Source organism: Tenebrio molitor, chromosome 5 (genome assembly GCF_963966145.1).
Source record: "Tenebrio molitor chromosome 5, icTenMoli1.1, whole genome shotgun sequence".
Taxonomy (NCBI): Eukaryota; Metazoa; Arthropoda; class Insecta; order Coleoptera; family Tenebrionidae; genus Tenebrio; species Tenebrio molitor.
Genome location: NC_091050.1, coordinates 8,602,193 through 8,628,074, shown reverse-complemented (window position 1 = coordinate 8,628,074; position 25,882 = coordinate 8,602,193). Strand labels below are relative to the sequence as shown.

The 25,882-nt window shown below is 38.4% G+C and overlaps 4 protein-coding genes across 5 annotated transcripts; 3 read left to right on the top strand and 1 right to left on the bottom strand.

Moving 5' to 3' along the window:
* The first annotated feature begins 984 nt into the window (after positions 1-984).
* Positions 985-3,016, top strand: LOC138131525 (pre-mRNA-splicing factor CWC25 homolog). Its single transcript, XM_069048589.1, has 4 exons — positions 985-1,070; positions 1,119-1,246; positions 1,297-1,485; positions 1,545-3,016. The coding sequence occupies exons 2-4, from the start codon at positions 1,199-1,201 to the stop codon at positions 2,913-2,915; spliced, it is 1,608 nt and encodes a 535-aa protein (XP_068904690.1). The 5' UTR covers positions 985-1,070; positions 1,119-1,198; the 3' UTR covers positions 2,916-3,016.
* On the bottom strand, positions 2,964-6,145 carry LOC138131523 (EF-hand domain-containing protein 1-like). The gene is made up of 7 exons (XM_069048587.1): positions 5,400-6,145; positions 4,996-5,349; positions 4,620-4,942; positions 4,402-4,567; positions 3,548-4,343; positions 3,259-3,492; positions 2,964-3,210 (listed from the first exon to the last, which is right to left on the bottom strand). The coding sequence occupies exons 1-7, from the start codon at positions 5,445-5,447 to the stop codon at positions 3,029-3,031; spliced, it is 2,103 nt and encodes a 700-aa protein (XP_068904688.1). The 5' UTR covers positions 5,448-6,145; the 3' UTR covers positions 2,964-3,028.
* A 292-nt stretch (positions 6,146-6,437) lies between these two features.
* Positions 6,438-16,304, top strand: Elys (AT hook containing transcription factor 1 homolog). Of its 2 annotated transcripts, none has more exons than XM_069048585.1 (25): positions 6,438-6,707; positions 7,664-7,956; positions 8,007-8,151; positions 8,202-8,339; positions 8,399-8,634; positions 8,686-8,835; positions 8,885-9,152; positions 9,206-9,388; positions 9,438-9,628; positions 9,680-9,860; positions 9,910-10,053; positions 10,105-10,396; positions 10,450-10,717; positions 10,768-11,044; positions 11,097-11,429; positions 11,478-11,670; positions 11,723-11,945; positions 11,996-12,094; positions 12,142-12,283; positions 12,367-12,648; positions 12,697-13,911; positions 13,962-14,999; positions 15,052-15,872; positions 15,926-16,022; positions 16,074-16,304. In XM_069048585.1, the coding sequence occupies exons 1-25, from the start codon at positions 6,617-6,619 to the stop codon at positions 16,217-16,219; spliced, it is 7,446 nt and encodes a 2,481-aa protein (XP_068904686.1). In that variant the 5' UTR covers positions 6,438-6,616; the 3' UTR covers positions 16,220-16,304. The 2 variants fall into 2 exon arrangements, with proteins under 2 accessions (XP_068904686.1, XP_068904685.1); XM_069048584.1 differs by having other exon boundaries at positions 15,923-16,022.
* A 184-nt stretch (positions 16,305-16,488) lies between these two features.
* On the top strand, positions 16,489-25,717 carry LOC138130279 (uncharacterized). Its single transcript, XM_069046715.1, has 20 exons — positions 16,489-16,641; positions 16,715-17,164; positions 17,218-17,343; positions 17,391-17,545; positions 17,597-17,765; positions 20,484-20,573; positions 20,626-20,676; positions 21,055-21,203; positions 21,315-21,565; positions 21,615-21,800; positions 21,856-22,178; positions 22,228-22,382; positions 22,435-22,603; positions 22,655-22,744; positions 22,843-22,900; positions 24,180-24,722; positions 24,772-25,052; positions 25,100-25,417; positions 25,471-25,560; positions 25,613-25,717. The coding sequence occupies exons 1-20, from the start codon at positions 16,489-16,491 to the stop codon at positions 25,715-25,717; spliced, it is 3,912 nt and encodes a 1,303-aa protein (XP_068902816.1).
* The last annotated feature ends 165 nt before the right edge of the window (positions 25,718-25,882 follow it).

Sequence of the window (25,882 nt, the reverse complement as noted above, 5' to 3'; positions counted from 1 at the left end):
CGTATTGAACTCTCCGAAACCGGAATATCTTAAACTGGATTTGGACTAAAACTGAGGATTATGTTTTTGATTAGTGCTTAGGAAAGACTTCATTTAAATGAAAACTGGCACGAATAAGTAAATTACTTTCAGAACTGTTCCAAAAGTGGGTTGAATACAGAGAAAGTCCATTTCTTTGTACTTATTTGTTTCTTTGTCGGTTTAATTGCATGCGCTGTAATTGTCATTAGTATTAAAATAATTAATAACAGAAGAAAGTATATTCTGTATGTAAAATATGTAGTAAATGTATTATAGTATACCTACCTACGTTAGAAAAGCTGAACCAGAATTTAATGGTTATCAGAAGTGCAAGTAAATTATTTTTAAATGTGAAACAACTCTGGAACTTGTTTTAATAGAGCGAAATTTGTCCACTTAATCAAATGTTTAAAAGTGAAACACAACGTTTAGTCGACACTATTCAAGATTGAAAATTAAAACTAAGGAAACAACCACCTGGACTACCTGGATAATTTTTACATAAGTTGAATAATAATAGACTTATTTTGTGACATTAGTTATTGAGCTTTTTATTTTCATTTTCAAACTATGAAATACCTACCATGTTTCAGGATGCACCGACAAGGAAAGTCGAAGCCACAGATTTAAAAAAATCATTTGTCAACCTTATTAATGAATTATAATGATTAACTACATTCTGAATAAATATTTATCTAAAGAGCACATTTTAAAAAATATTTTTTGAATTGATAATTTTAAACAAAAATGAATATTGATTTTTTTTTATACCTATATTAAAATGTATCTATAATTATTGTTAATTAAAATAATAAAGTCCCATTTGCTTCTTGATAAATCAATACTGTAAATTTAAATACGTATTTCGTTCGCGGCAAATTGGTTTAGTACGGTTTATGTTTTTTGTTAGTTTTGTTTTTGTTACAAGGACGTGACGTAACCAGAGATAACGTCGTAACGTAACGGACCCCTAGGACGGACCCGAACGGACGTAACCTTAGCCACGCTGTCAAAGCGTAAAAGCAAAGGAAGAGTGTTTGTGTTTTTGTGTATGTTTTTACAATGTATGATTTAACGTTACATTACTATTTTTTAAGTGTTTGAGTGCCATAAATTAAATCGTGGGTATTAAATAGACTGGTATTTGGATTAATAGGCAACATAACCTCAAATCAATATGTTCGGTCAAAATAATGAAGAGAAAAAGCTCGACTGGATGTATAAGGTAACGGTAGTTAAATGTTATGTTTAAAGTTACTCACACCGAAATATTAGGGCGCCAATAGCTTGGTGGAACGTGAAGAATATTTGCTAGGGCGAGCAGTCGATAAGACTTTGGAACAGTTAAATGATGAGGAAAAGCAAAAGCAACAGGGTTTAGTAGCGCCTCCAAAAAATCGCGTAGAACACGAGTGTATTCCTCCATCAATTAGAGATTTTAACAAAGTTGTTCAAGCTGAGCAAGTGAGTTAATATCAATCCACAATTTTTATAGACATTTTTTTATAAATGTATTTTTATAGGTAGATTTATCTGCTAAATTGCAAGAAGATCCGCTAGTGGCTATAAAAAAACGTGAAGAAGAGAGTCGGCGACAGTTTTTGCAAAATCCTGTTCAGTTAAAAAAATTACAAAAAGCTTTGAAGGCTCAAGAAGCTAAGAAGAAGAAGATGAAGAAAAAGAAAAAGTCCAAACATTCAGACGATGCCGGTAACGATTTAGATATGATCCTATCTGAAAAGTTATTGGGGAAGAAGAATAAGAAGATTAGTAGAGAAGAACGCGATTTGGATACAATTTTGATTCACAAATATGAAGAATTTAAAGATAAATTGACTGAAGATGATTTGCAAGATATTTTGAATGGAAAAGTAACAGACAGTGATGACAGCAGTGAAGATGAAACACCAAGAAAAAAATCGCGGAAAAAGAGGTATGAGAGTAGTGATGAAAGTGAAGATGAGCGGAAAAAATCGTGGAAAAAAAGGTACGAAAGTAGCGATGAAAGTGAATATGAACGGAAAAAATCCCGCCGGAAAAAGAGGTACGAAAGTAGTGACGTAAGTGAAGAGGAAAGAAAAAAATCGCGGAAAAAGAAGTATGAAAGTAGTGATGCAAGTGAGGATGAAAAGAAACATAAAAATAATAAATATAGAAATAATAAGAGTTCAAGTGCAAAAGACTACAAAAGAAATGATAGAAAAGATGACTCTAGTAATGAGGACCATAAAAAAAGGAAAGATAGGGAGAGAGATCATCAGAAGAGAAGGCAAAAGCGTGCCAGTAATGATTCAGAAAAAGAGTATAAAAGGAATGTGGAAAAGTACAGGAACAGAAGTAGAACTCCAGACAAGAAATCTACTACAAGGACAAGTAAAAAAAATAGAAGTAGTAGTCATGACAGTAGTTCTGAGAGTGAGAAAGAAACGAGAGTTAGTCATCATTCAAGGAAATATGACAGTGATGATTCAGATTCTTCCAGAAACAAAAAAATAAATTATGGTCTCGTCAGTTCTGATGGTAAGAAGCTTGCACTATCCAAAAAGCATCAGAGTGAGACCAAGGATACTAAATCTAAGTCAACAAAAGTACCTGAACCTGTACCAGCGCAAAAACACAGAGCTAAAAAGTTGACTGAAGAAGAGAAAGAAAAGTTGAGAAAAGAAATGATGAGGGACGCAGTGTTGAGAGACAAAGAGAGGTCATACAATGTGAAAAAGTACCGCGAAAAAGAGGAACAAGAGAGAAAAGAGCAAGACTTTGATCCAGAATTTGTCCACAAGCAGTTGTTAAAGTCTGCCCACAGCAGTAGTGTTGAGAGTAGAATTAAATCTAACATAAACAAAATTCAAAGGTCTAGTGGAGACATGAATAGACATTTTTCTAGGAGGTAGTAGCCATTTTGTGTAAAGTTTGTGCATATTATGTTAAGACCAAATAGATAATATTGAATCTTTTTATAAAAGAGAATCAATATACATTGAAGTAAGCCAAACATTTGAATTTTTCAACATTCGCATTTCTCGTCGGCAAACTTCACGCATTTAGCTTTGCGTTCTTTTATGAGGCAATCTTCTTCCTTGGGTGGCTCCTCGACCGGGGGATTTTCACAAATGTGTTTGTGCTCCCTCAACACCTTATCATAGTACTTTTTGATTTTTTCTTCCTCGGTGTCGTACTCGGTGGTTGCTGAAATTTCAACACTCGTACAGAATCACTTCTGTTGCACCAACTTACCAATCCTTTGCGCTTCGTTTTTACATGCCAAGCTACCGATAGGTGGCGTCGTAATCGGATAAGCGCACTCGTTATTGACAGGTTGAATACCAAACGGCGGAACATTGTGCTCCGGCATCACCAGCTCTTCTTTGACGAGCTCCGTCGGATATTGCGGATCGTCTCCAATTGGAGCAATGTTGAAGCGTTCCAGACACCTGTCCATTTCCGTCTTTGTGTATTCAAGTTCTTTTCCTGAAACCGAGAGCGATAATGCACTTTCAGCAACTGTCGCATTTGGAAGACCAACCGATAGCGGCTCGTTCCACTTTCTTGATATCTTCCTGGCTGTCTATAACTTGTCTGTCAATGTCGTCCTTCAGATGACCTTGGTTAAACATGTAGTTGCGTATGTTTTCGATCACTTCGCAAGGGAATTTGCTAGAGTTGGCTTGCATGTACCTATAGACGTACAAATCTGCTCCGGTTATTATGAAGCGTTGTTGAAAAACTGTAATTACAGCCCCGATGTAGAAATCTATGGGGGAGTAATAATCGGGGTCCAGAGGGTTGCTGTTGGGCTTTGCTAACAGAGAACTCTTCAAGTATTTTCCACCGATGATTCCTGAATTCTCGATCGGTGGTTCGAAAATTTTGCACGTGTTGTCAGCCAAAGAATAGAACAACACGAAGCGCCGGATCGAATCTTCAGGGTGGATGTCCTCCATCTTCATCTCGTACCGCAAATATTTATTAGCGTTCAAGATCTGCTTCACGACGTCTTTCCTCGGCGGCTTCGGCAGGAAAGTTAGAGTGTTTTGGAGAGAGTCTTCCAAGCTTCCGATTCCGTCGTGCGGAGGAATTTTCTTTTCAGGTGGAGGCTTGGGTTTTTCTGAGATATCAATAGCAACACCTTGTTCCATGCAAAGAGCCTTCTTGAAGTAATTCCTAGTGAAGTTGTCGCAGTCGTACAGCAACATTTTTCTACCCAAGACGAAGATAGTTTCGCCGACTCTCAAGTCTTTGGGTTGGTAATACTCGGTGACTTCATCGTCGGAAAATTCTAAGTATATCGACGGGAAATTGTCTGGTCTATCGGTCCAGATCTGGAATTATATTCTCAAATGCTAGAGTTCAAAAAATTATCTCGTTCTTGGTGCATACTTTTGGTAATTTAGTTTTTCTCAAGAGTTGCGAATATGGATCCCGTCCGTCGTTTTTTGTGTGAATTTCTTTGACCGCAATTGTGTCATCTGCAAGAAAATACAAAACTTCGTATTTCCTTATGTCTCCATATTCGGAATCTCTGTCGTCCCAGATTGCCTTGAACCTGGAAGGTGGTGTTATGAGTAATTGTTGCAATAGTTAAGAGTCGTGCAGACTTTAGAATTTTTCCGTCGTATTCTAGAAATCTCCTAAACTTGTCGTCAGCTGATGGCGTCTTGGTAAAGTTGTTCTGTTGGGAGTGCAGCAGTCTATTTTGAGTGTAGGGGTCAGGCGGTAATTGTTCAGCATCTGCCATTATCAGCCCCTGGCTAGCCATATACTCTCTGGTAAAAACATCGCAATCCACCATATGGAAAACGATACCGTAGAAGACTATATTCTTGCCCACAGCCAGATCTTTCCAATGCCAGAATTCACCGTCTTCATACTTAGGTATCTTGTGCCTTTTTAGCAATCTCCCCTGATCAATTCCACTGTTCTACAACAACAAATGAATCACTACTTTGTGTGGGTCTAGTTTTGGACGCCTACAGGAGTTTTTGGTTCCATGACTGTTATTGTGTCATCTTCTAGAAAGTAGATTATGTTGACATGTCTGACTCTGTAGTATTCGTTGGGTGATTCAACAACTCCTTGTTTGAAAAATGCTTTAAAGGTGAGACACTTTTGGTCGTACAGGGCGTAGTGCGGTTTAAACATTTGCAGAGGAACGTCTTTTGTTTTTCCATAAGTGAGGGAAGGGTCATAACGAATTGGGTCAGTAGAAGTAACGTATTTTACAGAATGCGAGTCCAGTTCGCGGTTCCCTACCCCAACAAAGCTGCTCTTGGGTATTTTATATCCGTTGCAAACATTGAAAGTTTGGGAAAGATGGTAACTGGTGAGCTAGATTCGTTAAATTAATATGGTAGGTACCAATGAAGGGAAACACTTACAGTAGGGTCTGTAAAAGTTAATCCGGGTAATTTGGGCAGACCTGCCATATTCACGCCTTTCGCAAAACAAATTAAGTCAAATTGACCAAACTTGGCACGTCGTCATAGATATTCAAATATGGCGTGTTTTACCCCATGTCAGGGATTGTGTACGTTAAATGCAAGGGTTTAAATGGAATTTGTCTTTTTCTCTTCATTTTCTTTCACTATTTGCAAATTTAATGGTAAGTTTATTTAAATCTGTGTCGTGATTTTGTTGCAGGTGGCCACTAAACAACTCGAAAGATTTAAAAGTTTCATGGAGAACGTAATGGGCACTTTATTTGAGACAAGTGAATTTTCTCCTTGCTGTGATCACCATGGATTTCTCATTTCTCTCACAAGCCTATTGCATGTTGATGTTGATGAAAAGACTTTCTGTTCACAACTGTATTCAAATTCAAAACAATAAAGGGTTAAAGAACTATTTTTGCATAACCTGACATTATACACAATTATGTAATGGGAAAATAGAGGGAAATTTATACTACTAGTAAGGCCCCTTCACATAATGAGATTAATGAGATCAGCGCAGACAACGGAAAATTGAAATTGACTGTGATTTTATGGAATTCTGGTGTTTTTTATCAATTTATTCAATCAATTTGGAGTAGGAATAATAACGTGCGATCAATTAAAAAAAAAATCGAGTTACCTGGATTGTGCTATTCTGATGCTTTGATTGGTTCAAACCACCATTTGCGCCTACTCTTATTTATTTTTTTTTATTTGATCGCACGGTATTATAGTATGTAGATAAAATATCCAACCTTCAACAAAGTCGTAATAAAGGGTTATTCTAAATGACTATAGTCGTAGTAGGTTTAAAAATTAGATTTCTACCATCAACCTTTGCGTGTCAAATTTAACCCCATGCGCATGCGTCCATGCTGCTGATTAGCTACACGTGACTTTACTTTCTCTCTCTGCTTCTGCTCTATCCTCTATCGCTCTATCTCTATCCCACAATCCTATTCCTATTCCTATGCTTCGCCGGTAGCCAGCTGAGGTGTACGCCGCGCGTATTTGCATTAAAATGTTTCGTAATTAAATAATACAAAGTGATAAAATTGAAGTAAACCGTTTCATGTGTGTAAACGTTCATCTGTAAATGTAAATCTGTAATTTGTTTTGAATGTAACAAATTGTGAATGTGAAGAAGAAACCTAACCTTTAAAATGTCAATTTCTGTTAGTAAAATTGTAAATTTATCGCAAGCGGCATTGAAATTCTTAGTGCGAGACGAACTTGAAGATGAACCAGTGCAAGGTATATATATTTTTTTATTTCACACCGGGGTAAAAAGCACAGAAAAAAGTAACAGTTTACGTCGCTACTACTGCGCATTTCACAGGCGCAAGGGAAATATTGAAGAAATGCTATGCACTGTTGCCAGATGTGTATTAGAATTTGGTGCGTTTTTTAATAGCAATTTTAGTTGGACGTGTACGATTGCAATAATAAATTAATGCCAGAATGTTCATTATCGAAACGTCGAGAACATGTGGATGCGTGCAAAATGCAAACAGTGTGGTGCTTCCGAGGTTCCTTTTACGAGTTCATATGGAGGAACCACAAATATTTTTGGTGAATTTCTCGATTGCTTGCGCCAACAATATTCTCTTTAGATTTATATAGTACAAAATCGTGGTTGTTATACACTTCGCCGCAAAATTAAGGCGTAATTTAGAAAGTTAATCGTATCCAAATTTTTTCACTGTTGGAACGGTTGGAAACCAAAAATGTTCACTCACATTGTCGCATTTAGCCGTTCACGATTCCTTTAAAGACGCAGCAGGCCAAGATTTATAATGAAAGTAGTTTTTTTTAAATCATTTTATTCAATTCATTGTCAAAGAGTACGTACGATGCATTTCTGTTGTTTTTTTATCTTGCATAAATCGTGTACACGTTATGAAAGTCTCATTTTTTCACTCATTTTCTTGATTAACTTGGGCTCAGCCCTCATTAATCAAACTGCAAATTCATGAAAAAAAGTGTGACTTTCATAACTAGTTGTATAATATACTATATTATGACAAATCACAATACCTACTGCCAACGAAAATGTCAGATTTTCATAGATAGTTTGAATTTGAAAATACAAATACATAAGTCTGTCAACGCTGTACACATAAAGCACGGTGCGCAAAGCGATGCGCAGTAGTAGCGACGTAAACTACAAGATTTCCCACCCACACAGGATTTTGCATCGCTGCTTTCAGAGTTTAAAACCATCGGAGGGGTCTTCTCCAATAGCGACTATGCTTGGTTCGCTAACGGCCCCGGCTTGGAGATCGTGGATACCAAAACGGGAAGCAAAGTTGGAGCGTGGACTTTTGGTTGGGTCTTGCGGGATTCAAACACAGAAGTAGTTTGTGTTGATGAAATTCAGAGACCGCATGGGAGACTGCCTCTTTTGGCAGTCGGAGTCGACTGTGATTTGAGTGGGGGAATGATTTGTATTTTCGATTTCATTTCTTCCAAAATTATCAGAGCAGTACACATCAGTGACAAAGTTTGTTCGATCCTCATGTTCAAAGCACAAAAGTAAACAATTCATTTTAGATCACTAATTTACATGTTGTTGATGCTGGTTACGACATATTTACTTTGCCCGGTCCTTTGAGGAATTTTGATGGAGTTATTGCAGTGGGGACAGCGAGGGGTGATGTGTTCTTAGTTGATATTTGTCGACAGATCTGCGATGAAGGTAGTCACTTTTGCAAAAAAAATAATTCAGTTTTAAACTACGTGTTTTAGCGCGGACTGCTGGAGAGTTTAGAGACGAATTAAATCCGTGTCAGTTAAGCAACATCACTTCAAGAGATATCAATAAAATAGAATTCCACAAAGAGTTTGCCATCAGAAACAGTCACCACCTTGCAATACATCTCAATAGTATGTTTTATTTAATATATTATAAAAAAGAATCCTGTGCCTTTATTACGTAATTTTAGTCGTTTTTGAAAAGTCAAAACATTTTGTTTTGAAAGGACCGAAAGGTGATGACCGCATTCACGTCAACAAAGACGAAGTAACAGTTAGCGCTCTTTACTACTGTCCCCAACTGGGGTCTCTCTTGGTAGGGTATAATTTTGGGGCGCTCCAGTTATATAATTTAATGACTTTAGAACTAGTATACACTTCTCCTGTTTGCGATGAGCATATTCCAATATCACATTTTGCCGTACAGGTCAGTACTGATACCCATTCGTGAAATTTTGCTGAACTGTAATTTTTGAAGGAACCCGCCGATGACCCCAGACCAGTTTGCTACATCTGGGCCATGTACAGCGGCAGCGAACAATATCCAACTTGTCTGCCGTTGGCTGTAATGTACGCTTTTTGTTACAACACCAAAGAATACCACGAAGGTTATGGATTTCTCTACCAAGTAATTATTCACAAGCTGCGTCGCATATTCGTTAATTGTTGATTCACAGGATTTTAGTAGTGCAGCGGTTCAGTACCAGACAGAGCTCGGAGTCTCTGAAGGTCACAACAGACTGTCCAAACCTCGTGGAGGGGTTTGTTTAAAACTGAATTCGATTATTCAAGGCTCGGCAAATAAAGAAGGACCTCCTTACGACTCTAGCGAAGACGGTCTCACTTTATGTGTGTTTGTCTGGAGCGTATGGTTCAGCAACATGGAAACGGACACTTTCTTGGCTGTGTTCGACCTGAACCAGTGGTACAAACAGCAGATGCCAAGTCAGTCGCATTCGCACAGTCGTAAAGATAAATGTTAAACCGTAGCGTTACAGATGTCCCAAATCCGCAGTTCTGCCCCACCTACATGATACAGATCCATCTTAACGACTTGATCAATTCTGCCACTAATAAATCTCTCCCAATAGTGGACGTTCATTTGGATGAAAATTCGTTGCAGCAGTTTGCAGGGGCCCAAAGACTGGAAGAATACTTCTATCCAAACTCGCTGTCTTTTGGTAACATTTACACCGCGTCCTGATTCAATTTGTAAAGTTGCGATTGTAGGACTGACGTGTTTGCGCGAAAACGACGTAGTTTTTCTTCACAACAAAGGAGTGCAAAAAGCCCTGTTGGCCCAAATCGAGTCGTCGGGTCCTTTATGTTTAATAGAGCCAGCTGAAGTTTACCAAGAAATTATCGGTTTAGGATTGATTCCATTATTTCTTGATTTACCAGTAAATACACCCATTTCGACCGTGAGTTTTTTATTTTGTGTTAGTTTGGAAGTAGAGTAGAAGTAATTGCAGAACCAGCAACGCGAAGTTATATTGGGTGCGGCCCTCGAGAACCGATTGATGGGGTGGTTGTGTAAGTGCGCGTCAGAGTGGGCCAACGGAAGTTTTCTTTCGACGGGCTGCTCTCTTGACTTCCTAATAAACTGGGCTTTCCAACGTGCCGCCACTCTCAAGACGCAATGCGACAATTACTGTAAGTCCCAGTCTCGCACACAAACAAAAAACTGATCCCTATTTTCCAGGCGTCCCACTTTTCGACTATTCGCAGCTCAGACCAGACAACAACACCAACAACTTACTTAACAGTTGCATAAGACAGCTGAAACACCTATGTTCGCTCTATACGTTCGTCACGACTAAATTGTCGATGTTCGTCTCGAATCGGGGTAACTCTACGAAATTGAATTTGGAAATTGTTATTAAAAATATTTTCACAGACGTGATAGCGGAGCAGTTCAACTCGTTGCAAACGGTTTCGGTGTACTTCGAAGTCCTGCAGTGGTTGTTAAACGTGGGACTTTTGCCTGAATGCCCCATCACGGCGTACCCGCGTTCTGACGATCTAGAACGCATAAATGCGCCGTATCCAGCCGAAATGTTGACCGAGTTTTACAACCACAGGAGGGCACTGCTCAAGATTCTGAATGAAGAAAAGTTTTCGTCATCTGAAAGCGTTCTCTTCATCGACACGTTGATAGAGAGAGAGTGTGGAGGGAAGCTGTTGCAAGAGTATTGTTGTCATTTCTGTTGCCATTTGTGCGTGATTGACTCAATTGTTTTAGGCAGTGGCGTAACGACGGGGGTAACGGTCTGTACCCACCACCCTCCTTGCAAGCCCTTCTCAGAACATATCTGGTCGATAACGTCGACTTGTCGTACAAACATTTAGTCGTCATTTATGTTTTCTTAGACCTAGCAATGACTCTAGATCAGGAGCGCTACAAACCCGTCATAACCTACCTGATTAAATTCCCAGCGGTTTTTAAAGTGAGTCCGAGCGTGATAAAAATCACTCAAGCCTTCTGGCAATTGGACCACTGTGATTACAACGTAACATTAATAATTGTTTTGGTGAAATGAAAGTGACTGAATTTTTTTAGACCGCGATGGGTCTCCTTCTAGACCCACTCATATCATCCAAAGACTTGACCCATTGGCACCACAAGGTGGCGCTGAGGTCGCTGATGTTGCAGAAGCAACACAACTTCGCCTTGCTGTACCTTCAAGTCAGAAAACCTGTTCTGACAGACGACGACGACGTCTTAACTAGGATAAGTCTCTACGTCTCGAACAACATGCTAGACGAGGCGTTTTATTTCGAGAAGCACTTCACCGATGAAGTACGACGCAATAAATTTTTGTCCCATTTCTTTAACGGTACGTTGCATAAACGGTGACGCAATTTTCGTAATTTTTTTTATCTGGGCAGAGTGTAAAAAGAACGACAAGTTGAAGTCGTTGATTTATCGATCACTCACATTGGCCGACGAAAACTTTTTTTTGAAATACCTCACAAACAGCAACCAATCCGAAGCGGAAGATCTTCACGTGTACTATCACGTTTTGCGGTCGCATTTTATGGAAGCTTTCGAGAGTCACCAACGCACGGTACCAAATCAGATCGAGACTCAGGGACTGGTGGGACAAGAGAACGCGATTCCCAGAGATAAGTTAGTTTACAATTTGAAGAAACTTTTGCCTGATGTAAACCGGAACCTGATCAATCTCTGTCACAAAGAGAGGAATAATGTGTGGCAACAAGGTTGTCCTCTCATTTTTCTTAGTCGAGAGAGTAATGTTGTCGTTGCAGTTTCAATACCAACACCGATGTCAGTTTTCGTTCATAACCTCAACGAAAACGTTCAGTATAAATCCACTTTGATCGGAGCCGCTCTAGCTAAAGCGAAACAAACGTTCAGCGAGACAGTGAGCAAGAAGTTCAGGTTGGACACGGAAGGGACACCGTTTTTACGAACTCCCACAGTTTCAGTGGGGTCTAGACGGTACCGGTTAGATTTTTTTTAAAGGGATTTTTTACAGTGTAGAGTTTTTTAGACGGGCAGTTGTTGTTGTTCAACCAAGAGTGATCAGTGTTGACCAAGACGAAGTGGATGTTTTAAGCCCACCTTCGGCCAAACGACTGAAATTGTCCCCAAGACGAAATACTCCACTTTCTGCTTCAATTCCTTGCAGATTGGAGACTCCTATAGTCAAGCGGAAGACACCGAGAGTCTGTGAACAAGAGCGTAAAACACCCACGCCTCACAGTATCTTAAAGGTCGTTATTGCTCTGTACTTTTGTACAGTTTTCTAATGACTAAATTTTAGGTTAAGAAATTAATAAACCACACTCCCTCCAAGACCGACGTTCAGTTTGAAGATGATTTCAAGGAATTCGAAAAACTGGAGTACACTCCTGTATCTAAGGTGGGTAGATTGCGTTGTAGATCTTTGTTTGAACATTTTGTCTTCAGAAATCCGGACTGGGTCTCTCCCCTCGCAAATCGTTATCCAGAGCATCCCCCGTGGTCAGGTTTGAAGGGTTGAAAAGTTCATCTTCTAGCACTTTGAACAATACTCTCAGCTTGTCGGACAAATTGGCCGAATCATCAACAGGTAACTGGAGACTGAGACAACTTATTGGAATTAACATGTTGATCCAAATAAGTTGTCACAATCTCCAGTCAATTTCTCTTCAGATAGTAACGCTTTGCGTGTGACTTCGTCGTCGAAGAACACATCTACAGAAGAGGAAGTTTTCTATTCTCCCGAGTCGTCGCTCGAAAATAAACAAGAGATTGCCGAGAACGAGGCAAATGAAATAAACGAGATACTCGACGAGTCTGTTAAGGAAGTGGAGGAAATTACTGTCGAGAAGTCTTTTCAAAGTCCGAAACGTGAAATCGAAGAAGTGGAAAAGCCCCACGAAGAGAGATACTCCAGTCCGGTGTTTTCGCCGAAAGCTAGAAGAAGTTACAAACGTAAGTTCAGGCGAAGCTTGGAGTGGATTGTTTGTAATGGTGTTTTAGGGTCGCTCACGCCGATCAGATTTAGTCCTCGATTGTCCAAGAATGCAGCTGTCGCGAAAGACACACCGGTGTCTCCGCCCAAAGAGTCGGTACAAATAGAGTTGAATTATAGCACTCCCTCCGCTGAAGAAAATTTTGACGACGTTTCAAACAAGAAGTTGGTCTCTACTTCGGAGAAAATTTCGACTGGTGAAGAATCGAATCTGTCGCCCAACGAAACTTCAAAATCTTCGTCTGTTCTTCCGAAATTACGCCCAAGGAAATCTCTGTGTAGGAAAGTGTTGGAGACCAATGCCCTCAGTAGAGCGTTGAGTTCTCCAATAGACACTCCAAGAAGCAGAAGATCGAAGACTTCAATTTTAGAAGAGTCTACCGAGAAGTTTGTTTTGGAGTCCACTCTTAAATACACAGATGGTGAAGAAATGCACAAGTCCAGTCTCATCAAGAAACACAACCTCACGACAAGTTTTGCAGAATCTGATTTGGACACATCGGACGATTACAGTATTCAGTATCACACTTCTGACCAATTGAAACTGTCCGAATCGATGTTGCATTATCTGAATCATACGAACGATTCGATAGTGAAAAATAACAGTGTTGTTGGAGATTCTGATAGGAAAAATGATTCAAGTGAAGTGTCTCAGGATAAGAGTCTTGTATTAAATTGTCAGTCCACCTTTGAAAAAGATAAATCTCTTGAGCATTCTGTCGTTGACAGTGGTAAAGATTTGCCGATGTCTTTTAGCGTAACCGAATCGGAATTGTCCGAATCGATGATGCGTTGCATAAACAATCGCGAATCTGACGAACAAGACAAGACCCAAGATTACGACATCGAAGTTATGGAAGTGGATGACGATCTTGATCAAAACGAAGAGAGTAAATCGGTTCTGGTCCAACAGAATAAGAGTGACGAGTTGTTTTATGAAACCTTGACGAATGTGAAAGAGCCAGAAAAGAGCGTAGACGGGTCTTCGATATGTGAGAAGAGTAAGGAGAAGAATGAAACATTTGACGGTGAAACTTCAAGTAACAGACCTGTGGACCCTGAGATGAACGTGTTTGAGATATCCGACGATCTCAGCTACAACGATGGTTTGGTGGTGGAAAAAGAAGTTACACTCGAAGAAGATTTTTGTTATGACCAACAAAATACTCTGGAGAGTGTTCTAGAGGAAAATATTAGTGCCGTCAGTTCAACAACGATTGGTGGTAAGATTTTGTGTCATTTTGTAGCTGCTGTGTTACCTGTTTTGTTGCAGCTCTTGAAAAGAATGTGCTCAATGAGAGTTTTAGTTCGGAAGAGTCGAACGAGGAGCAAGGTCAAGAAGTTTATGAGGATGCAGAAAATAAGGCACCGGATGAGCTTCCCGAAAATGAAGTCATCGAAATTGGCAGTTCGAGTGAAGACGAACGAAATAAAGAGGCGTCAGTCGGGTCAAACAGCCGAACCTCCTCGAGCAGCGAAGAGAGTTGCGAGGAAAAACTCGAAGTGTCGTACGAAAGAAACATCTACGACAGCGACCAAGACATGTCTTCCGAGTCGAGCTACGAAAAGCGTTACAGTGAACTGAGCGAAAACAGCAGCTACGAGAAATACGATCAAACCAAAGAAGGGTGTGGGTTGTTTCAGGGTGATATTGTACTGATAGACGAGGAAGAAGACGAAAACAATTCGGAGATCAAACAAATCGATGAAGTGGAGGTGGCGAAGAAGAGCGTAGATGAAGCCTTGAAGGCTTTGGAGGTTGCGGAGGCCCAACTTGTCGAGGAGAAAAAATCTGACGTAAGCGTGGAGAAGATAAGCGAAGAAAAGTCGGAAGATTCCAAGGAACCAGAACTGGAGGTTGAAGTTGAAGATCGTAACTCGGATAAGGAAAATAATCCGGAAGAGAAGGACGGAGACCTCTCTGATGAAATAGAAGAGTTGAATTATGAAGATCAGCACGGCGTAATTGGTGAAGAAGAAATTTTGGGAGACAAAGATTCGAACAGAGATGATGTAGGAGAAGGCAATCTTGTAGAAAATAGAAAAGTAGAAGAGACACACTGTCAAACAGAAGAAGAGAAGAAAGATGATTCGGAAATGTTGAAGAGTGAAATTTGCAATGAAGAGAGTGAAAAGGAAGCGGATTTGGAAGCTAAGAATGACCAGTCTAAAGATGAAACAGAAGAGAATGTGGCAAATCAGGATGTTTTAGACGTAATTCACGTCGCTCCAGTAGGCGTTTCTACTAGTAGCAAGATAGAAGTGGACTTGTTAGATACAATCGCTACAAATACGCAGGAAAAACAGAAGAGTACTTGAATGTTATTTAAAATTAATTTGAGTTAATATTTGTATGTTTACAGGATCAAGGCCACGTTCGTCGTCAGTTTCGAGTTCCGTTTCCGAAAAGTCTAACAGAGGTCGTAAAAAGGCCAACAACGAGGAAGTAACATTACAGAGATACGTAACAAGAAAAGCACTAGACTCTTTGGACACATTAGATGTAATGAATAGTCCGAAAGTTGAACTTGACATTTTAGACAATCTGGGAACACAACCGGTTAGAAGTTTGCGTCCTAGAAGGGTCAGCACGGAAGAAATTAGTACCCCCACTGTAACTCTTCGTCAACGCAGTGCAAGCGTGGACGAAGCGAAACCGACCAAGACGAAGCAACCCGCCAAAAAAGAGACCAAGAAAGAGGAGACGGACAGACCTCGGCGCGCCGCGTCGGTGTCCCACTTGCCTAAAATTTCCGAAGAAGATAGCGACGAACAACAGAACAGGTCTCGCAGCGTCCTCGAAGGTTACTCGATGAGTAGACGCGTGACTCGACGGCAAATGAGCTTGCTGAAGAAGTCCCTCGACGCGACCGGCAAAGGTGAAAAAATCGAGCTGGAGTCCATGGACCCTACAGTTCTTCTGGACAAACTGCCGTTCGAGGGTAAACCCGACCCCGAGGAGCAGAAAGTATACGAAACTTCACCGTCGACAACCAACAGTGCGTCGAGCACACCGGTGAAGCCGTCGAGAAGACTGAGGTCGGCGTCGCAAGCGTCGGAGACCTCGCAGCGGTCCGAGAGCGACACTCCGGTGAAGGCGGTCAAAGGGCGGCCAAGAAAGAAATCGACTGACGAGGTTTCGAATATTTCCACGAGGTCCAATTCGTCAAGAGTGAAGTCCAAAGTATGGCAACGTAGAAGTTGGTAATGTTTGATTAAATGTGTTTTTCTCAGCAGGCCGTGCAAAATGCTGCGGAAGAAGTGGTGGTGTCGGAACCGAGACAGACAAGGAGCAGGGCGAGGTCAATTTCTTCGGTGAATTCCGAAGATTCAAGTAATAATTGTCGTAAGGTGCGGGTGGTTTTGTATGATGAGTTTGTTACAGGTGCGTCTGAAACTCCTAAAGCTGCCAAACGCCAACGTAGGGTGACTTCTCGGAGTACGTTGCCCGAAATAAAAGAAGAACCAAACAAAACAGAAAACTCCGTAATTCCCAAAAAGCGAACACGGAAGAACAGCACCCAAACATGATTTTAAATACGACTCCAAATATTTTTATACATACTGTTATTTTTTTTTTAGCTATTGTAAAATAAATGTTTATTTTCTATTGTAATTTTCTGTTTCCATTTAACCACATTCCAAGTAAATATTTTCTTGACATTTTCATTTACTTTTACCGTGCTTGTTTACTCAACAATCTCAGTTGTGGATTGAGTAAACGTTATTTACGGTCGTATTTTAGAGGTACAATAAATTCATTTGATTGATCACCACGAGGTAAAGAAGTGGAGTTAACGATGTCGCATAGGATGTTGACCACAAACACTTGCTTTTGTTTCATGCTAAAATTTGCGCAATGCTTCGGGATGTTGCCGGTGTGCGGAATAAGCGACGGGGATTGCGCTTCGCTTAAATTCAAGTGGACTGCCAAACGCACTTTGTACTCGATGGTATTTCTGTCGCTGGCGATTTTGAACACGTTTTTCCAACTTTTGAAGATGGTTCGAATGAAAACATTTATAGTATTCGGCCAATACGGTACTGTCGTTTAAGAAGAAGAGTTCTACTAATCTTCAAATATTTGTAGTTACTCTGCTGTTTTTTTCTGTAACTATAGTAACAGTCGCAATTTTTATTGATGTTGCAAGAAAGTGGCCCAACTTGATGAGGAAGTGGGCGGAAGTGGATGACGCGATGAAATCTTACGGATTTCCGGTTGGTCTGCACAAAAAGCTCAAAACTGTAGCCTTCGTGGTCATGACCGCAGCAATCGGTTCCGATAATCTCTTGTTGCAGCGTTCATGTGTTAACATTATTGTTTCAGCGGAACACTCGTTGTTTCTTGCGTTTATGTTTAAACATTGTCAAAGAGGCGACAGTTTACGAGAAACTGTACAATTATATTTTGAACACAGCTTTGATCAAGTATTCAATGTCGTTCCCTACAATATTGTTTTTGGTGTAATCATACAGGTGCATCTAATCTTGATTTGAATCATTATTTTGATATACATATTATGTTCCAGCTTTTCAACTTGTTCAGTACTGTAGCTTGGAATTTTATGGACCTTTTTATCATGCTGGTTAGTTTGTCTCTTTCTTTTAGATTTAAACAAGTAGTATCACATATCAACACCCTGGTAAAGAGAAAGGTAATGGAAGCAAATCTTGTAACAATTTTTCTTTATATTTAATTTAGGTAACTGATATAAACATGTGGCGGACTGTAAGAGAAGACTACACCAGGCTCTCGGCTCTTTGTGGAACAGTCGACGATGTCATTTCTACCATAATACTAATGTCTTTTGCTAACAACATTTATGTTGTGCTTGTCCAGCTCTACTTTACTCTTAAGTAATACCCAAAATAGAATGACTAAACAAAACACTTTGAATTATTTTTCAGGCGTCCACCTAGTGATGGAATTTTGGACAAGATTTACTACGTTTATTCTTTTTCATTTCTTATAATTCGTACCGTTGTTGTCTCTTTGTATGCAGCGACTATCCACTCGGAAAGCAAAAAACCACAATATTATCTCAACAATTTGTCCCCTACAGTTTACAATAGCGAAGTAAGTTGAATTTTTAAAACTAAAATTTACAAATGTCATTTAGTTCAAAGCAGCTTTAATTAATTTTGTCACGATATTTCTTGAACACACAGAAATCAAGTTCCTCCTTTTTAGAAAAACTTCTTTCTTGCGCCGTCATTAAAAAAATTACCAGTAGTCTGGCTTTTTGTTAAATTTAAATAACTGAAAGGGATTTTATTTTTGTTGTATTGTATTACCGCAAAATTTGAATTCCTTATTATTCTCTTGTTTTTAGCACCTTCTTTATGTTGTTTGTTTGGGTTGACCCAAACTTCTGCCAAAATTTGACATTGCATTGTTGAGTTTATTTACGTAATACAAAATAATTATTATGTACAAAAAGGTCGTACTACCATTTCATACCTTTTGAGTGAAATAATAAAATCAGAATAAAAAACATGATGAACTACGATCAAAACAACTGTCAACAGTTTTTTTTTTTCATTACTCCACTTTTTTCTGACACTTGCAGATATTTGTTGCGATTCTGTTTTAAAATTTACCGATATTGCTATATAACAATGTTCTAGTTGCTATGATATGAAGCTGTTGATTGGTTGGATCTATGCAAAATCAATATTGTTCAATAACAATCTTGTTAAATTTTGAAACAGAATCGCACTAAAATAGATACACTAAAAACAAAAGTTGGCGACGTTGTCGGCTGTATTTTCGAGGTACGGTGCGATCAATTAAAAAATAAATCGAGTCGGCGTGTTACCTGTGGCAACCCATGCTATAGCATTGGCTCCAAAGCAAACTCGATTTATTTTTTAAATGATCGCTCGGTAGAATGCAATGTTGGTGGATTTTTGATTTTGAAACATTATATAAAATTATAAAACAAACGAAACAGTGTATTTTTAAATGTTTTCATACATTTTTTGAAAAAAAAAAAAAATGTATCAGTAAGTGTTGAAAAGCTTTAGCATCTTACTTTGTGATACTTAACCTGAAATACAAACATTTTTGACAAACCTCCTTCAAACCAGAGAATGAAGGAAAATGGCATTATTGTCTAAAGCTTGTTTGACACGATACTAAATTTTTGAGAAAATTTACTAGTAAATGAGAGAGGACCAATGAACGATCAGGATATGACAAAGACAGACTATGATCCTGATCGTTCATTGGTCCTGTCGAGGGTCTCTCTCATTTTCTAACAAATTTACTACGAAATTTAGCATCGTGTCAAACAAGCTAATAAATAATAATGAAAGGTTAGATCACCATAAAAAAAAATTAAAATCAGATACCAGATTTATGCAACGTGTTTTACCTAAGAGTACGAACGTGACGAAGTCTAAACGCAACACAAAATTCATTTGACAATGGGAACTAGATTAATTAAAAATTGTAGTTTTGCACATCCCTAACTAAGACAATCCCTGGAGAGATTTTCCGCAAACGTGTGAACAAGGGAAAATTTAAAAAAACTACAGGGATGTCCAAATCACTTTTTGTCAAAATGATGATTTATTAATTACACCTCGTGACTCATAAAAATTGAATATTGGGTTGCATTTTGAGTCCGTCAGTCTCCTACTCTTACGTGAAACACGTTCTATAGTTAGCCAGGTCTAAAAAGTACTTTATTTCACAGTTTCACTTAATTTTAAGATCTGTTCACACAGAATATTGAAACCAAAAACAAAAAAAAAAAACAGTATCCACGTTAACTTTGCAAATTTGCATCTTCAATTCCGTCGGGCAAATTATCATTTGTGAAATACCTTGTTCACTGCTGTGCAGAAAAATCGCGTACACCTATTTTTCGCTGTATTAAGTCGGTCTGGATTGGTTTTGACGTTTTATTTGTCAGTGTCAAAAAAATGTTTCATTTTCCTAATAACAAATAAAATAGTGACAATCTCAGTGACAGTTTATAACCTATTTACAAATATAATGTCAAAATCCATATTTACAAAGCAAAAAATACTTGAAAACTTGATTGCTTGATTTTTGAAGTGTACGCGATTTTTCTGCACCGCAGTGTGGATATTATATAGAAGCCCCTGGTGTTTCGGCAACCAGTTAACCACCCCGATTATTAAAAATATATAGTGAAATTTTTTTAATAAACAATTGTCAGTGTCAAAATGAAGTAAAAAACCATACCGTACCACCCTAAAATTTGGACATATGGACCAGCTGTATAACAATTTGACACCAAATCATGGTTAAGGTTATGTTCACTTCACTTCCCGTACTTTTCTTCCGTGAATTCATTTTCAAAACAAATTTAATGAGAAATCAAGAGAATTTGAAATAAACTCTCGCTCGTTAGGGCGCAGGCTCAGTTATATAAAAAAAATGTTGACACTCAATGTGACCAATCGTATTACCATGAAAATCACAGTTTGGCTCATACCAACAAGACAACGTTTTGACAATTGTTTATTAAAAAAATTCAACTATAGGTACCTATCCGGTGTTTTTAAATTTCACCTCAAAGTAGGCGTTGAAGAGTCGATTGTGAACGCATTACACGGATCAGCTGTTTCAATCTTAGGTTTTTACAGGAGTGGGGCGTTCACAGTCGACTCTTGAACGCCTACTTTGAGGTGAAATTTAAAAAAACACCCGATACATTGTGCATTGCAGGTGGCAAGTTTTCACAGCATCTTGCAACATTGGAAACATTTTATGAACAGTTCTGTGAGATTTCAATCAATACATAAAATATGTCTGTTTTAGGTAGAGAGGTTCATACACCAGACCAAATACGATACAATTGCCTTAACAGGACATCAATTGTTCAAAGTTACCAAATCCTTAATTCTGAGCGTATAAAATTACCGTATCCTCCTCTACATCCCATGATTGTGTAATCTTTTAGGTTGCAAGTGCCATTGTGTCCTACGAGTTGGTTTTAATCCAGTTCAATATTGATTAATTAGTAGTTGGGGTGATCGGAAAAATATTTAGCAATAACAACACAACCCCTGCATGATTGGTGTTGAAAACAAATTATGTAATTAGTATGAAGTGTAGTAATTCATAGCGTAGTTATTTATTCCACACCCTAAATATAAAAAGTAATAAATTCTGATCGAGTTGTATGTTAAGTGTTTACTCAAGTGGATAAACGCTGATTTATCACGATCATTTATCTAGTTGCACCATGTTTGTTAAATTTATCTCTTGGGTTATTGTCGAAAATGTTACGAATATATTATTTTCTTTATCTACCTCACGTCAGCTCTCAGTGTGGCAGTTTTTGTCTCTCCTTTCGCTTTTGTTTCCGCATTTTGGAAATAATTATTAAAACAACAACAATATTTTGCTAGTCCAAAATGTTTTCTCCTTTAAAGCGACCCCGTTAAAACAATCGAGTGTAAGTGGATATTGTTTCGCCAGTCTCTGGTGTTATTCCTACGTACTGGTGTTTACACATGTTACGACCACGTCTTTACGGTAATCTACTTTTAATAAGTATTTTTCGTCGGTGCTTAGATCATACACTTAATTACACCACACTCTACAAATAATAGATAGAGTAAATAGTTGCTCATAAAAACTTTATAGGAAATCGTCTAGAATGCAATCTAAAGAAGAGACCACTCATTCCTCTCTGTGTTTTGTCCTGTTTTTCGCCCAGTGTTTCGGGATGTTACCAGTGACTGGAATAACAGGAGAAAACTCCAGTTCTCTAAGATTTCGCTGGATTTCTAAACGAACTGTTTACTCACTGACATTTGCTGCAGTAGCTGCGGCGAACACATTTCTTTTTGTCTCAAAAATGGTTCGCGAGGGTCGACAGGAGTTTTCGGACTGGGGTAAACATGTTTGTTTTGCCATACAAAATGTTAACTGCGGTCATTCTAGTTACTCTTTTGTTTTTTCTGGTCACGGCGATCACAGTGGTAATATTCATAGACGTAGCGAGGAAATGGCCACCTCTTATGGAGAAATGGACAGATCTTGACTTAGCAATGGGCAGTTATAGTTTTCCTTCGGGTCTACGCAAGAAATTAAAATTGGTGACTGTTGCTATTTTGGGCGCAGCCATCGGTGATTTTTCAATTTTTAATAACTCGCTTTAAAATGTTACTTAGCAAGGTTTCAGTGGAGCATGCGTTGTTCATCGCTGTTGTGTTTAAATCCTGCGGACGGGGTGACAGTTTCATGGACAGTATGGACCGTTACTTTCAGTTCAGATTTGATTACGTATTCACTCTGATCACCTACAATGCAGTATGGGGGGTGTTTTTTCAGGTTTTACCCCAATTTTATTTCTTCATTAAGCTTAATACAATTTTTAAGATTCTGAACTTGTTCAGTACCATATCGTGGAACTTTATGGATCTTTTTATTATTCTGATGAGTCTGTGTTTGTTTTCGAGGTTCAAGCAGGTGTCACAGAACATACATTTTTTGACTACGAAACATGTAAGGACGAGGATCTCTCTTTCGGTATTTTTTTTCACGCTGATTGAAGGTAGCAGATGAGTATGTTTGGCGGAAAGTAAGACAAGACTACGCACATCTGATTCTCTTGTGCGAAGCTCTGGATGGTGTCATGTCAAGCATTGTCATGGTGTCATTTGGGAACAACATATTCGTTGTTCTTGTGCAGCTTTTTAACACTTTACAGTGAGAAAGGTGCGACTAAACGCTTGCGCACAAATTTATACCGTTCTTTCAGGAATCCCCCTCGATATGGTGTCCTCGATAAAACTTATTATGTTTATTCTTTCGCCTTTCTGATTACTCGTATTTCTGCTGTAGCTCTGTATGCTGCAAATATAAACTCGGAAAGTAAGAAGCCCAGGTACTATCTAAATACTTTACCTCACTATGTATATAATGTCGAAGTAAGTGATATTTTACTGCACTTTTCACTTCTATTTGTTATGTTTTTTCAGATAGAGAGACTTTTGTATCAAACAAAATTTAATGCGGCGGCATTAACAGGACATAAGGTGTTCAGGGTTACCAGAAGTTTAATTCTAAGGGTACGATTTTTTCAGAGAAATATATAAACGACTTTTTTATGGCGCATTTCGTTTTTAACCCAATCTTTTGAAGTTTGTGTAATTAATGACTTTTTTAGATTACTGTGGCGATCGTGTCTTATGAACTAGTTCTGGTACAATACTTAAGGCTGAAGGGTAAATAGTTTTGAGACAGCTCCAGGAGAAATACGTATTTTATTATCTGTAATCACAATCAATAATGTTAATACATATAAACATACATTTTCAACAAAATAACTAAAGTATTTATGGAATTTCCTATTTTATGAATATTGACATCTCTTTGCAATATATTTTTTTACAAACACGTCAAGTTTCTTTACATTTTTGTTAACGTTAATGGTTCACCAGTAATTACAGAATAAGCAATTTATTTGTAAATGCATTTTTTTCTATTTTTCTGGAAAATTTTGTATCAATCAAGAATGTTTATTTTCATTTTGAAAACTTTAAAATATTTGTTATAAATTTAAGAAATTGTTTTCGTCCCGATACAAATCTGGTGGATGCGCCGGGTTAGATAGTTGAAATGGCTCCTGCTGCCATCTGGGAGGTCGACATTGGTCGAAGAAATGGGCTCTCCGGGCGTCTTGCTGGAGGTGACCCCACGTTGGGACCCTCTGGCGGGGTCGAACTGTCGAATCCATCTTCGGGGTCGCTGCCGATTTATGGACCGATCCCCTTCCACGCCGGAGTGACTCTGTAAAGAGCCGGTTGAGTCCCGCCTCTCGAGATGCAGGTCGTCTCGAAGAAAATCAATCGAATTTTTGCCCAGCTCGATTTTACGAAGCCGCAGTCTTTTTTGTAGAGGGAGAGAAGAGGAGTGAACGAAAGGAACATGTTTAGAGCGTGAAGGAAAGTAAACGAGTTTCGGCCGGCGTCACCTGTTTATAGGAAAGTTGGGATCAAACGTGGCACGGACGGAGTACCTAGAAGAAAATATGACAAAGGTGGTTTTTGTACGAAATGTAGACCGTTGTAGTATATTGAAAGAATAAAACTAGATACAGATTGACTTGTTTTATTTTCGGTTTTGGAATTGGAAAGAATTTGTACTTTAGACGACACACAATAGAGTTTGTTGCAACCGCAAGTACATACCTAATAATAATAAATTGAAGATGTAACAGCAATAATGTGATATGTGACTAAATATGCAATTAAAAATAAATTAATGGGTGATTTTTGTTGTTATTTTCATATTGATTGCTCGCTGTAATAAATATGTTATGAAAATAAATTACATAAATTGTTTATATAGGTCAACTGAAAGTACACAAATAATAAATAAACTAAACATGCGTCTACTCTGGTTTAAAGATATAGTTTTGATTAAAACAACAATTAATGTGTTTGTTGATTTAATGTGGCGAAGAAAACATTGTGATTAAAGTCATTAACTTTTGACATGAAGTACTATGCTCCAGTTGCTCGCCCAGCAGCATGAAAATACAACCAACACACGACAAAAACATGAAGTTAAAAGAACCTACGAAAGTCACCAATCAAGAAATTCTCATGTCGTCAAAAGAGAAAAGTTTTTCAGATAAGCACAACTCTCACAAATCTTTCTGCAAGATGTTGATCCTGGCTCAAGTTTTTGGATTTTTACCAGCCCAAGGAGTAACGGGACCGAATTTCCGGTCGTTGCACTTCACGTGGAAGTCAGCACGAGTGGTGTACGCGATTTTGACCATTTTGGGAGCGACTTTCGTCACCGTCATGCAACTATACAAAGTATTTGGTAAAGGTCTAGATCTGATGGAAGCGAATCGATTGTTCTTCCATTGTTCTGGAGCCTTGGCTGGCTGTTTGTTTCTAAATCTGGCAAAAAAATGGCCCGCTTTGATGAAAGACTGGGGCAATGTTGAGCTGTCAATGTTGAGTTATGGTTGGCCCGCTGGACTTAACAGGAAGTTGAATATTTTGTTGGTAGCTTTTATGGGGACGGCTCTGAGTAAGACAAAGACTCGTAGATGACACTTTTTATTTCAACATAATTTCAGTTGAATACATTTTTGGCCAAAGCAATAAAGTTGATTTGTCACTAGAGTGCAACAATAGTACTGCCGATGCGTTCACTTATTTCTTCAGGAATATGTCTTTTTCACACATTTTTGTGTTGATGGATTACGATATTGTCAAAGGTCTCATCTTAGAAGCGATAAATTTACAGTTAACTTTCATTTGGACTTATAATGATTTATTTGTCATGTTCATCAGCACAGCTCTAGCATACCGATTTAAGCAAATAACTGCCAGAATTAAATCAGTCGCCGATGCAAAGGTATTTGGAAATTGCACTAGAACCGACAAATGTGTATTTGTTTGCAGATTACCGCTGAAATCATTTGGAAAAACTTACGAGAGGACTACACCAGGCTCTGCAGACTTTGCAGGACAGTAGATGAAGTAATCGCTTACATTGTGCTCCTAACATTTGCCTCAGATTTGTTTTTTATCTTGGTGCAACTATTCAACAGTTTAAAACACATGAGAAACAACTGGGAGCGATTGTACTTTTATTGGTCTTTCGGTCTGTTGATCTTTCGCACAATTTGCTTGTGTTTGTTTGGTGCTAAAGTCAATGACGAGAGTACAAAACCTCTTCTAGTGTTAACTTCGGTGTCGTCCAGTGTTTATAATTTGGAGGTAAGATCCCAGAAGTTTTAGATGTTTTATGTATTTTATTTAAATGTCTTCAGATTCAAAGATTTATTCAGCAAATTGTTGCGATTCAGGTGGCAATCACTGGTAAACATTTTTTCAGCATTACAAGGGGTCTGATTTTGAGCGTAAGTTCGATAAACTGGAGAAATAAATCAACATTTTTTTTATTCGTTGTAGATTGCAGGAGCGATAGTGACTTATGAGTTGGTGTTGATTCAATTCAACGGCAGTTTGCTAACAAATTCTTCACAAAATGCCGGATCTTGTCCTGTTTTTGTCTAATATACGATAAAATTACAAAATTGTGTTTTTATACCAGATGAAAAAATCCATCCATTTCTCTCTTCCATTATTTATTTTACGAGGAGTTATCTTTACCAAATTTAATTCACTAAAAGAATACGAAGTGATTAAAAATACAATAAAGGGCGATTACTTTTTTATCTA